At 40.7% G+C, this 14,326-nt stretch overlaps 1 protein-coding gene across 7 annotated transcripts in view; it reads left to right on the forward strand.

The window, feature by feature from the left end:
• Nucleotides 1–14,326, forward strand: part of DLGAP1 (DLG associated protein 1) — a 429,128-nt gene that overhangs the window by 328,400 nt on the left and 86,402 nt on the right. For all 7 annotated transcript variants that reach the window (XM_052788099.1, XM_052788100.1, XM_052788102.1 and 4 more), the window contains one exon: nt 2,065–2,305. In XM_052788099.1, the coding sequence (XP_052644059.1) occupies nt 2,065–2,305 (241 nt within the window). The remainder of the gene's footprint in view (nt 1–2,064; nt 2,306–14,326) is intronic.

Here is a 14,326-nt window from a genome sequence, read left to right on the forward strand (position 1 = left end):
AGTATTAATTAAAATCTGTAGTATTTCATATTTCACAATTTTATTAGTATTTTATTAGAAATGTTAGAGCTTTCTTTATGCTTTTGTATACATTCTTAACCCTGTGCACCCTCTGAACTTTTCACCTGTATAGTACAAGTGTTACAGTATATATATTAAGTGCAAAGGTCTGTCCGTATTGTTGCCCTGAAATCCTGTAAGACTTCTTCGTGCTTGTTCTAAACTAGAAGAAAAATGAAGCCCACTGTGACACATTCAGTTTATGAGTTTTTGCATCATAAAATAGCCTGTCCTTGCATACAACATGCTTGTACAGTTAAATTGGTCAGGAACAGATCTGAAAGAAACCCAAAAGTGCTATCACTCTACAGGGCAGTGGGCCAGTAGTTCATCTGCTAAATCCTGTAGCTCCTTGGTATGATTTTTGGCTTGTTTGCTTAAGTGGATCATTTGGATAAACCACTTGGATAAAAGAACTTTCTTACACTAGTCCAGAAGTGCAGCAGGCAGGATTCGTGGTGCCAGATGCTGGCCTCTTATTACTGGCATGTCAAGTCATTGCAATGTCAAAAAAAGTCCGTGACATCATTGATGCCAGTACTTCAGCTACGGCTATACCAAGTATGTGTGCCATTCAGAATGGAGCTGTAGTTTGAATTTCTGCAGTATTCTGTATTTGGGCACTGTAACTTCGGAGTATTCACCTGTGTATTTTATAGTGAGGCACTTTGCATAGGGTACGGGCTGACACTTTAGAAAGAGGGTCAGGATGTATCTACGAGGAAACAGAAGTGAAATTCAGGTCTCAGAGGCAACTGTATGGATATTAGGTTAGGTTACTTATTTAGCTGGACACCTAACACTTACACAAAGCTGTCTGCCAAAGAGTGAGCATCATTTGCCAATGTGAAGAAGTTGGGTTGGTTTTTTTTAAAAAAAGCATTAATTCAGAGATCTGTATTTGGGGATATGGCTATTCTCTGCCATAGTAAGATTTTTCTTTATGACGTACTATCTACTAGTCTTCCATGCTCTTTTAAATTTCCCTTTGAAAAAATATGTTCTACTCTTTAAGATTTCTCTTTTCAGTCATGTGTACAAATAGTCAGCATAACATTTTTCTTGGTAAAGTTAATCCTGGAAAAGAATTTCTAACTTTTTTTTCTACCACCTTAACACAGTCTTATCTTTTCCTGCTATCTTGGCCTTTTGCACGCTTGAAAACTAACCAAATCCTCAAGTGATGCTTTCCATGTGCACGTTTCCTACAGTGATAATTATTGTGCTTTAATGCCAAACTCAAGGCTCGATTCTCAGTTTAGAAACATGAGCATCAGTTACTAATTAAGCCGAGGTAAATGGTTTCCAGGTTTGTAAGACCTGTAGCAAGGCCACATGCTTTTGAATGTTCTTTAACCTGTGTGAGTGCAAGTCTTTGTCACCACCTAGTGTCTGCTCCACAAAGGGTCTAAGCCCTCACTCTCAGCCAGAGATGTAGTTGTAAAAACATTTTTCCCTTGCAGCAAAGCTGGTTCCCTTATCAGCCTCCTCCTCCCAACTGTTTGTTACCACTTCTACCCTCGAGCTTCCCAGTCCCTCAGGTTTATCACTGTGATTGCCTGTGGGTTGCATTGATTGTGTACTGGGGTTAAGCTGACTTTTTTTTTTTTTCTTCTCACCCCCTAAAGAAAGTGTGATTTTTGTTTTTCAATGTGATGGTCATAATGGCCGAAGGTTCAGCCTCTGCTGTGAGCCGAGGGTGACATAAACCAGACGCTGCTATGAGGACTCCCAGCTTCCCACCACTCTCGGCAGGAACCGAGAGCCTAAACTCTGCTGAATCTCTGCCTAACGCCTCTGTCTCCCCTTTTAGTACATTTTTTTTTTCCCCTAACAATAGTTGCTTTGTAAAATGGGATGTGTTTATGTGCCATTCACCTGTTCTTCATGTGTGAAGGGCTCTTCTAACAGGTGTTGGCAATTGTGCCACTGTAGCTTGTGAGCATTTGTACCAGGTAGGCTGGTGTATGGGATGTTCTGAACCTGCCCGGTCTTTGCCTGCAGGTGAGTGAGATGGAGGTGAACGGTCAGTTCGAATCCGTCTGCGAGTCAGTGTTCAGTGAACTTGAGTCTCAGGCAGTGGAAGCACTGGATCTGCCCATGCCAGGCTGCTTCCGCATGAGGAGCCACAGCTACGTCAGAGCCATTGAGAAGGGCTGCTCCCAGGACGACGAGTGCATATCGCTGCGGTCCTCATCTCCCCCACGTACAACCACCACAGTGAGGACCATCCAGAGCAGTACTGGTGAGTAGCAAAAAGGGAAATCTGGAGGGGCGGTGGAAAGTGAAGGTACCTTTCTGTGCAGCTCCATCAGATCAATGATGAGCTCTTCTCTGTCAGACACCATAAGACACATAAGAGAGTCTGTGTTTCACCAGGGAGCTGGACAGACTAATCAGCCTAAAACTACACACAGACGAAGGCTGATGCAATTGTGATGCCTCCTATATCCAAGCTAATTTATTCTGGGCTGAAAGCACATAGAAGGGAAGTCCAAGGTCAGGTCGTCTCTCACTCTCCTCTGCAAAAGAGCAATCACAATTTGGCAAGGCTGAACAAGAATGCTCTGGGTTAGTAGCTCTGCTGGCTCTTACCAGCAGAGGAGGGTCCCTCTGCTGAGTTTTTCTACAAACATGAGGTGATCTTTGTCTTTTCTAAACGTTACAAGTTACTGGATGTGTTGTTTAATGGGTTGGAGAGACTGTTACAGCTCTCTAGGCCGTATCTCAGAGGTGGGAATGAAGAAGGGAAGAAGACGTCTACAGGTCAAAACATGCATGTTCACATCCTGCCGTTATTCTTTCTGCAGTTCAAACTATTCAAGTCTTGCAAGAGAGAGAGGTTTCGGTCTAAATGTGAGACTTACAAACCTTTCTTTCAATGTTTGAGGTTGCTTTTCTTTTGGAAATAATCATGATGAATTCCAGATTCTGTCACCAAAATTAGTGCTTCAGGGGAAGAAAAAGTAAATCAGAAACCAAAATCCAAATCTGCTTCTCTCATTCAGGAAAGCAAGAGGCAGGAACCATTACATGTGTGTGCTCTTCCCTGTAGGAGGATGAGAGGGCCTCTCTCTTTTGACTTCTCTGCATCCATTCCACTGCTTTACACAAGCTTCATTTACTATTCATGTACTATTCATATTCATGACTAATATTGACTATTATAAGTATTTCACTTTACCTACTATCTCTTTTCCTGGTTCTTTAATTTCTGTTTTCTGTACTCCAAACTTTTGCCTTTTTGTGTGTTATCTCACAGGTGCAGTTGTTTATACCCTGTAAGTTCCTTATCTCTCACTCCAGTCTTTCTTAAAGCCGCTTTGTCAACTGGTTTATGTCATCAAAGGACACCTTCAATTCTTTTACCAAAAATGTTCAGCTTAATTCATGATTTTTCTAAAAGTAACAAGTTTAAGTACTGTTGGAAATACATTGGCAGTACATCGCAAATGTCAAAGCATTTTTAACAAATGCTGCAGAGCAGTTCTCATCTAAATCACTAACCCTTAAGAAATAGCATTCACGTGACAACATTTCTGCTATAAAAGTAGTTCTTGCGTGCACATGGGGTTTGCACCACACCACAAAGACAGGATTTACATAAGGTGTGTGTTACTTCATTGTATGGTATTAGCTTGTGTCAAATGTATTCTGAGGCAAAAGCTGAAGGATGGGAGTTTTCAGGGATTTTTCAGTGTGCATTTCCCTTTGTTAGATCAACTTGGGTATTCCAGAGTGGTTTTTCAGTTCTTTGAGAATGGCTTTGTTAACACTTTTCCTTTATAACTGTAATCATTAATACAGAAGAGAATAAGTATTTTTTAATTATCTTTATGTAAGAGGTTGTTTCTGTCACTTAGAAAAATGGTGCTTGTTTTCGGGATGATGGCATATAAATGGAGAAGGCTGGCTGAATGTATGAGCCAAAACCACTGGAAAACCCGAAAGAGGAAAATTGTTATTGCAAATTGTCTCTTGCTTATGCTTGTTTTTTGTAGCACAACCACAAACAAAGGCCTGGCCTCTTCTCTGGGTAGCTGGCTTTATTAAAAAATCATATGAACAAAGCTATGTTATTGAAAAATGTAATCCAATGGGTCTGCCTTGGGTTACTGCTTCTGTAGTCAGCCCCTTAAAATGCAGAGAAAGGAGTGATTTGCAGCCCTCTCTTTGGACATCCATAGAAGCTTTTAAAGACTGTTGTAGGTATCTATTTTCTGCTGTGGGAATTTTACTGAGTTATCTTTCCATTTGTTAATTCTTGGGCTCCCAGCCCAAGGGCCCATCCCTTGCACTGGTAGTATTTCAGGCAACTTGTCTCTTTTACTACCTGACTTACATACCACTACCTGTTTAATGCAGATTAGAGCTGAATTAATTCCATCCAAAAGCATCTATACTGACTACCTTGCTGTTGCCTGTAGCTGGCTCACAGAAGAGAAACATGAAAGGTATCGTTGATGGTTTCTATTAATATCTGCTTCAATAAAATAGGAAATGGCACAACAGCTAGGCAGATGTGAAGAAAGGAGAAAGGTATCTCAGATTTATCTCCACTGAGGTGATGTTTCAAATGCTTTTGGGGGAGATGTAAGGACAGTTATGATCTAAACTACAGATTTAACATCCCCAAATGAGAGAGCTATCCTCCTGCCTGTGCAACCAAGCAAGGTTCCTTTCATCAACATTAGCAATTCCCTCGGGGACTTGGCTTTCCATTCACTAGTGCACAATGCTGTGATCATAGACTGATATTGGGAATTTCTTTGACTGCTGGAAGCCCAGGAAAATGCCAACTTGATGATGATGGAAAAGACAAGAGAGCTGCCTGTCCACTGGATTCAAAATTATTCCTCCAGAGCAATGACCCACAGCTTTCCAGGGCATCTGGATAAAAATATTAAGCAAGCACTATGGGCAAGAATCTCATTTACCTCTGCCTGTTAGCCTATTCTGCGGTAGTTGCAGCCTCAGGTTTTAATTTCCTTTTGCCGCATAGCGTTGGAGGTTTAGTTCTGAAATTAGGAATACATCTCTAGTGGTGTAGCTGGTCAGTTCCTGAGGATGTGCTCAACCTAACTGTAAATCCAGTGCTAATGCACGAGCTGTGGAACAGAGCTCAGCTACAGGTGACTGCCCAACTGGTGGCCTCTGCAGCCTGTGCTGGTCTTAGTGCTATTGTGGCAACGCTGCGGGGTGACTGCATCTGGCTGAAACCCAGTCCGAGTGTGAAAGTGAGGGTGTAGGCACAAACCTGTTGACATCAACACGATGAAGTGTTATACTGTGAGTGGGGAAAAAAATCCTAACCTCACCAAAATGAAGTTTCTACATGTATCTGGGAGGTGAGTACTTTGTTCATACGGCAATCTTGTATGTGAAAAGATGTTTTATCCTTGTTTTTAAATGAAGGATTTTGAAATTAAGAGAAAATACAATCTTACCACTTAAATAGAAATAGAAATACATGCCATGTCACAAATTCATCATGCCTTGAAAGCTAAGCAGTTGAAAAGGTCCATTCACCCTTGTATTTGCTCGCTTGGAATCAGTTGTACCTGGGGAGGCAGCTGCACCCTGCACTGGCCAGGGCCCGTCCCTGGGAGCAGGGCTGTGCAGGCTGGGAGCTACAGCAGCTCTGAAGTGCTGGCATATGTTATACACCATAGCCTGCGCTAAAAATTACCACTTGTGTCATTTGGTCTCTTCAGAGGAATTTAATGAGCTGTGAGTTATTACATAATTTGATCCCAGGTTATTTGCAGATGCAACCATTGTAGCTGAAACTCTTCAGCCAACAGATTCAGTCACTAAATAGGTAGCCTTTCAACAGTTTTAAGCCTGTAAATCATTTCAGTAAGCTTAAAGAATACAGTAATTAAGAAGCAATGAAGTTTTAAAGTCGTCTAAAGAACATCTTCCTCCCACATTTCTTGTGTCTGTGTTTCTAAACCATGCCTGTGCAGCCCTGCACGTTTCTTTGCTGCAGACAAGCCTTATGACATTGTGAGGGCTCAGGCATTAGCACATGCGGATACAAATATATAATTGAGATTGGGTATGTTTAATTTGAAAATGATGTCTCTGTGAGAGCTCAAGTAGTAACGTCAGGAAAAATTCTGCCCTAGATTGCAATAAGTATTTTCTCAATATCTATCCTCTCTACAGTCAGGTAAACAGAAATATCAAAGTTATCTGCAGCAATGCCATCTGGTGATTCTCAGTAATATTACACTTCTGCTTAAAAGCAAAGCAAACAAAAATCCCAAGGATATCATGCTGTGTAGCCAGCAGGTTAGAGAAGGACTGAGAGTTATCACAGTATATGCTAATTACAGTGCTTCAGCTGAGCAAGCTGTTTTCCTTCCGTTCATTGGAACATCTGACCAAGAGGGGTCAGGTATTTTGTGAAAAAATCTCTAAGGGGCTGCCTAGCCAATAAAAAAAGAAAAAAAAAGAAAAATGCAAACAACTTTAAAAATAGACTTGTGCCAGGCAGAATTAAAAAATAAAATCAAATCCTGTGGAGAAGGAAGCAGTAACTGACTGTATGCCAGCTGTGTCCCAGCTCTTTCGGACTCCTCAGAGCTTTCCTTTCAGAGACTGTTCTGTCCAAAAAGAAACAAGGAATTAGGATTTCAAATTTGATTTCCAAGTTGAAGCTAGGATTGGTTTCTGGATCTGTACCAAAATTAAGATATTTCCACAGAAGTGCTGAAGAAATGTAACTAAGTTAAGGCCTTCATGCAGATGTTTAACCTTAAAATAGATTTGAAGAGTATAGAAAACTGTTTGACAAAGAATTTCCATGGTTCATTTCCTCTGTTTCCTTGAGTAATCCTGAAATGCAGTCTGCCTTTGGATCGGCTATCAAATTGCTTAAACCAGCACTTTAAAATGTTTTCCTTTACTAACGAGGAGCTGACCTTGGAGGAGAACACTGTTTCCAATTCCAGAGGCATCTAACTGTATCTAGAGCAAGTTTCATCTTGTCTATCCCAGAAGTCAGCTTTATGAATGTTAAGCTCCACATCATTAAACCACCCCCCCCATGTTTATGAAGCCAGTGGAAGTTTTTAATAAGAGAAACTCAGAACAGAGCTCTTGCTGGAACATTTCTAACTGACTTAAAGCTAATGCAAGGCACTCGTGGAAATTGCTCTGATAATAAGCACCTGAGATGGAGCAGGACTGAGCTATGAGAAGGAGTCAGCCATGGAAAGGCTACCCAAACTTTTGGCAGGTTGCACCAGCTTGGTTTGCATGTGGTGTAGTTTTATGCCAACTGAGAACAGGAATTGAAATAAGTTTGATAAATTCCATTTTGCCTTTTGGATGTAAAGTCTGTATGTCCTGAAGACACATGGAACTTTGTGGCCTGAAAGACTGGCATTACTGGAATAAATATTACACAGGCCCCTACTTTAAAAATACTTGGTAGTTACAGCTGGTTCGCAGTTTAAGTGATGTCAGGTAGTGGAATGTATTACATCAATTTTTCATCATCCTCCCTAGTTCTGCCTCTTTTCTCTGTGTGATTATGAATATTGAATTTAAACTGTTTGGCCCTGTCTGAGACACTGCCCAGATGTGGAGACAACCTGTGGCATTCACCCTGGAGCTTGGTGATTTTGGTTTCTTTCTGACAAGTCTACTTTCCTTCACAGCACTTCAGGGAAGAGCTCAGTCCTTGCAATTTCAGGTAAGGTTCGAGGTGACTTGCTGAGCATAAGGGCACAGCAAAAGCTCAGAACTTCCTAAAGGGAAAGGGTGAGAGAAGGACTTTGTTTTGTAGGTTACGGCCTATTTATTTTTTCCACCTCTGAAAACATAAAGCTTAGAGGAGTTAAAAGCAGTCTCCAAAGTTATAAATGTCTTTCAAATGCAGGAAATGAAAGACTTGTAATACCCTTTGGTATTCAACCTTTGCTTACTATTCTTACTCTTCATTTGCTTGATATGCTTCTAAACTTTTGGGCTAAGGCTCTTAGTGAGCTAAGAATATAAGAATATAAGATCTTAATCATTCAAAACAGATCTTAAAATGTCTTGAAGGAATGTGTTGTCTTACTTCGTGAGCATTTCCAGAAGCGCAGAACAACTCTGCTATTTTGTTCAGATAGTGCTTGTGTGGTTGACTTCTCCAGTTGTCCAAATGACTTGGACAACTCCAAGACTGAAAATGGGCATATCACACTCCAGCCCCACTAACTCTGTCAATATCCATGTGTCTCTCATGCTGGAGAGTGCCACAATGGGCACAGACTCGAGATGTGGTCTCACCAGCACTACTCCTCCCTCAAACTGCCAGCTGTACTTTGGCAAAGACTGCCTGGCATGCAGTCAGCAGTCCTCAGTGCAAGGTTACACTGCTGACTGCTGCTCAGCCTGCTGCGCTGCAGGACTCTGCAGGCCTTTTCTGATGCTGGGAATAGGATGGCCATCAGACCTGCAGATTTGACAGTCTCAAATGAAACAGGAAAAAACATAATTTTTCAGGAGAAGGAGATCTTCAACAGAAATCTGTATCACTCTATGAAAAGAACTTTTAAGTAGATTACTCATCTAGTGGCAGCACAGATAAAGAGGATGTGGTGATTACTGACATAAAATGTCATGTTTCATTATTTGCTAGTCTCTTCTTAATTTCTTTACAGAGATGAAAACTTGTATGGAAGCCCTTTGCATATGTCTGTATGGAATGTCCCTAAATACATTCTGCCATTAATTCATTTCCTTTGATTATACTGCATACACTAAAGTGATAATCATTTCAGGTGACCAGACTTCTATAGTTCTCCCTAAAGGAGTACAGATCATGTCTGGATTTGAACTATGCTTTTGCTTCGGACTAGGTTTGTGTGTTATCAAATGTATCACTATGTGGAGATTGTTGTAGGAGTGTCCAGGGCCCCAGTTAGATGGAGACCCCCTTGTGTACTGATGCCGTGAGACAGCCCTGGTCCCATGGTTGTGCACCCCACTCCTGCTGGTGTGCACATTCTTTGTGTAAGTACCCCTGATGGAGCCTGCAGCCATGCCTGAGCATATTAAAGCACCTGAATGTCCAGCACCTAGCTGAGACAAAATACCACTTGATTTACCCTAACAAATGTACAGGAGGGTATTACAAGCAAAATAGTAATTCGAAGGTTGCTGTGTTGACTGAGCACTGCATGCCTCAAGTCTCATTAGCTGAGAATTAACTGTTTTCTAAGCCTATAAACAAACATGAAACCTCAGTGATTTTGCCACAATCCAAGAAGCGATGGCTAAATCAACCGTCTCTTCTGTTCATTGCTGCAAGGCAAGTCTACCCTGTGCCATCAGGCTTGGCCTGGCTGACAGGTCTGCCTCAGGTAAAAGCAGCAGTTTAGCTCAGGTCTGGTGTCTTAACAGCAAGCTCAGGTGCAGAGCCAGGCTGATGTGACTTCAACAGCTCTGACTTGGCAGCCTTGTGTATCTGCGTTTTTGGGGACAATGTTTTCTGATTTGCAGGCAGGAGTAGGAACCAAACCCCTTTGAACTATGCCTGGAATTACATTGCAAGGAAGCAGGTTTCCCGTAGCAGTGCCAACTTAATCACAAACTAATGGGTGGAATGTGCAGCAGAATATAAAATAAACCCACAGTCCGTTTCCACTTACATATTGTGGGAGGACAGTATAACCTTTATCCAAAATGTTTTTCTTGGGGACTGGTCACTGCTCTAAACCAATAGAACTCTGAGCATTAAGGATACATTGTCCCTTAGCTGAGATGCCGATAACAAATGAAGGGCAAATAATTCATTTTTTTACTTTATGGAGAAATACAATGAAGACCTGAATCTTTTCTTTGTTCTGGCTTATTTCCAAGGCAATATTTTTTTGATGGCAGTGACAGAAATGAGCTGAATCAGTAAGCTGAAGACATGCCCCAATTTATGTAATGCGATCACGTTTTCAGTAATAATTCCTGCTGTTTTCCTGAAATAGACTAATGGGGTCGCTTTTAACTACAGTTGTCTTTTGGGAAGCAAGACTTAGGACTCTTTCCTGAAGGGGCTATGCTTAATTAATACATCCAGCGTGTAAAAATAACTCAGGTTGTTCTTTTTAGTGTGTGCTACTGTCCAGTCTTCAGCAATGTGTTGCCACCCACCTGCAGTAAGTTCCACGTCATTCCTTTAAGACAAACCTGAAAATTTTGATTATCCTCAGGTATAATAATTACAAAGCTCTCTTGAGCCATGTCATATTCCAAGAAGGTACAGACGAGATATTTGGTGATGATGGGCTTTTTAAAGTGACTGAGTGATTTTGGATTTTCAAAAAACTAAGTAAGAATTTTTAATAAGTGGGTTTAATGAGTACAGCTCTGCAGGGCCCCTCTTGTACTACAGCAATTTGTTTGGAGCTGTTATATTTCATCATGTCAGTAATTCCCATTTCAGAGCTCAGATATGATGCATTAGGTACTGGATTCAGTAAATAATTGCACATTTTCATGCTTCCTAAATATGTGTTTATGCAACAGTCTAACAGTAATTGGCTCTTTGAAGCTATGGTGGACTATGGGGTACGTATGTTATTAACCACTTTTTGAAGCAGAGACTACCTTTTTTCTTTAGTAATACCACAGATAAACCCAAAGGAAATGTGGCAGCAAAGAAATCTATACATTAAAAAAAAATTACAGAAGCTCTGAAGTATACATAGAGATGTGATTTACTCTTTTTATTTCTTGCTATTACACTGATCTTACTGCACTGCTTCTTACAATACTCAATAACAAAGCACAGTGCAACTCAAATACTGGGATCTGGAAAACACCTAATGTTATTTTGCAAAGAGGGACAATCTAGATGCCATCACAGTCTAATATTCACTTTTATCAAAGGCACACTGTAGGCAGATGCTGGTAATCTGTTCTAATGCTACAACCTTTGTCTGGCCTCTCAAGGGGGAAATGGATGTATTGGTCTTTGGAAATTGTTTTCCCTTACCGAATTTGGCTTTGGTCAGATGGGAGAGTGCTAAATTGCATTCCACTTAAAATGCAGTAAGCCATCTGAGCAGAACAATTCGTAGTTGCTTTGATCAAGGATTTGAGCTAAGCTATCAGAGGAGGAAAAAAAACCCAATAAATAATATCACAGAACCCTCTACTGTGACAGATCTCTTGCTTGTTCTGTTGAGAAAGATGCCTACTTTTTGTCTCTGCACAGTCAAGACGATGGTGGCTTGATAACCATTCTCTTTGCTGTAATGATTTTTCAAATTAATTCTGTCTTTAGCTAAAGTAAAATGTAGATCTGTATCCCTCTGGGAAGGTTTAGATGGAAGTCAGAACATTGTAATAGTATAACAAAATAAATGCTGGAAGACTCTTTGTTTAAACAAAGCAGATTATTTCTGTTTCAAAATTCCTTGCTCTCAATTTCTTTCAACTCTCTTCTCCTGAACTTTGCTAAGAGTCAAATAAAATTATATACATCTGTGGCAGGAAAAAGCCAGGGTCTTAGTAGACCAAAAATAAACATGCTATGAATAAACCCCAACCTATCCGTGAACTACTAGCCCCAATTTGACTGCCTCAGGAAGTCCTGAGAAAATCTGCCACTTTCCATTTTGCGTGAAGGGTAATTTACACCCAAGCAACAGAATTAGCTGTCGCCTGGTGCCATGGCCTTATGCTGTCTTATCTCACACAGTTCCTGGAATTCTCATGTGACATTTTGCCATTTGCCTCTTTTTTTAAAAAAAAAAAGTGGGCAAGCAAGGGAAGACGGTATTCAGAGAGGTGGAGGTGGGGTGAGGGGAAGTATTGCATCTGTGTTGGAAGCTCTGATAGTGTGGTTTGCAAGGCTGTATGCTCTGATCTAGGTGAAGTCAGTTATTGTCTTGTTGCATACTTCCAAGGGAGCTGGCTCTGTTATTGTCTTGTTACATATTTCCAAGGGAGCTGGCTCTGTGCTTATGCATATTGCTTTATGCCATCTCTTCCCCTCTTTGGGATGTTAATATGGGGAAGTTAGATCATGTTTAAAGTGATATTAATGCACAGCTAAGATCAAAATGCTTATTCTCTTTTCTTCTGAAAAGGGAGAAAAATAAAGGCAAGAAGTTGTTAGTTACAATTTCCAATACCAACATTCACCCTTCCCAAATCTTCCTCTAGGACTTTATCTACAGCCAAAAACCTACACCACGTTCACCCAAAAGTATACAGTGTCATTTTGTGTAAATGGGTGGTTTTGTTTAACCTCACATGAGCTACCTGCAGGGCTAATGCTTGAACAGACACTTCTTGTCTACACAGACTCTGCAGCCTGCAGCACAACAACACCTGTTCTGGCATCACATACTTCTACAGACTACACATGGCATTATGAATGAGAACACCCTCCCATAATCTGATTTACCTTCCCGATCATCCCCCTTTCTGGACTTCAAACACGTGCTACAGTCCTGAGAGCATTTTCCTGTTTCTGTCAATGCTTACTGAGAATCTAAGTATGTGTCTCCCTTATGGAGAGTATGTACAGCTAAGTTAGTTGACAAGACCTGCACTGAGTACAGAGATTGGTCTTATGTCCTGTGAGCTTGGGTGGGATGGTTGCGTACTAGCTGTAGGATGAAGGGGTACTGAACCTGAAAACATGTTGGGGGGGGGGGAGGTGTATTTAATAAAGTATAATAGCCCACCCTACAGGTGACATGCACCAATGGAGAAAACATGTATCTGTAGATAAGTAGGAGTTAAAGTAGTTTTTACTCTTAATATTATACCTTTTTTCTGAGTTCAACATACCTCCTTTCATTGAAGGGCAAGAAGTGACAAAAGGGGAGGGAGAAGGACAAGGAGGAAACTGATTTTGAGTAGCAAAGCAGGTCCAGAATAGTTCCGTAAAACAGAAATGTGTCCGGCACTTCAAAAATCATTCATTTCAACAAAATGTAGTATCAGTAGCACCTTTCCCTGTGTGAATAGTTGATGGTGAGAAATAGATGCATAGAGCTTTTAACCTGAGTTTTTCCAAAATGCTTTGTCTTCTCTTTATTCCTTCATCACATATGACTCGGTGTGTAGACTAGAAGGAGACAGTGTGCTATCTAGCACATTTTATTGATGCTGTTTGATCCCCCAGTGTAGCCAGTTTTTGACACTTATTTTAGAATATGTTTTCCGGTTGTGATGAGTCTCCAGTTTCCCTGCAGACAGGAGATATCAAGGGGTATGAGATGGTCATCAAATTAATGGCACGCAGAAGCCCTTTATTGCATTCAAAAGTCTGGCAAAACTAGTGAATGGAAAATAATGAACGTGACAGTAAGAGTAGGCACTGGATAGAAAGCTTAAATAGCTGTGGGAATTTGTGGGACTGTAGCAGCAGTGTTGGAATTTCATCAAGTGAAGGGTAACGCTTTCCCCCATCTGTTTTGCAGATACATTTTTTAATATTTTAAGTACAATATTGCAGATCAGAGCAGTCTGTTAAGCTGCAAAAGTGAGACAGATCTTTATTTTCCTGCAAACTTTACTCATTGAGAGTCTAATTGTAAAAGGTGCTGAGTGTCCTCAGCTGCCAGCATCGTAGAATCAGCTCATAATTTCCATATGCCTGGTGTCACAGAAACATCTGGCTCCTCTATTTCACTGCAGGTGCCTTTACAACCAGAAGAGTCTGGGTCAGGAGCATGAATCTGTTGGAATTCAGTTTATTATATTTTTTTAGGAGATACAAATGTAAGCGTTTCTAGTCCTTTTCCTGTCAAAAGTTTTAATAGTGCAATCAGATCCTAGGGAATAATACAGAAATGGCTTGCAAAACATAATTTCTGGGGAATCTTTTCAAATGCTGGGAGTTTTTTTCCATTGTGCTGCTAGAAAAGATGAGATCCTGGGAAATGTCAGTGAGGTAAATACTTACACTTTCCCTATGCTGTAGTAGCCGACAAATTAGCAGCACAAGAAAAACTTATTTTTATGCAATGTCAAGGTTGTTTCTGTCACATTCATAAATGGAAGAGACAGAAGGGGTGGCTGTATCTTTCTTTCCACCCCCACAGCTAGTTCAGCAGAAAGAGATGGAGAGTGTCTTGCATCTGTTGTCCATAACATCATATTGTGAATTGACCACTGCCACCATATTTCATATACATGTGCTAAACGATGATAAAAAAAGACCACCCATTGCAAAATTAGCATGACTCCATTAAAGAGATTATTTCTATTTGCACTGCAATCATGTGCGCTTCCTGCAAACCATCTGTGTTTT

This window comes from Harpia harpyja, chromosome 5 (assembly GCF_026419915.1).
Source record: "Harpia harpyja isolate bHarHar1 chromosome 5, bHarHar1 primary haplotype, whole genome shotgun sequence".
Lineage (NCBI taxonomy): Eukaryota > Metazoa > Chordata > Aves > Accipitriformes > Accipitridae > Harpia > Harpia harpyja.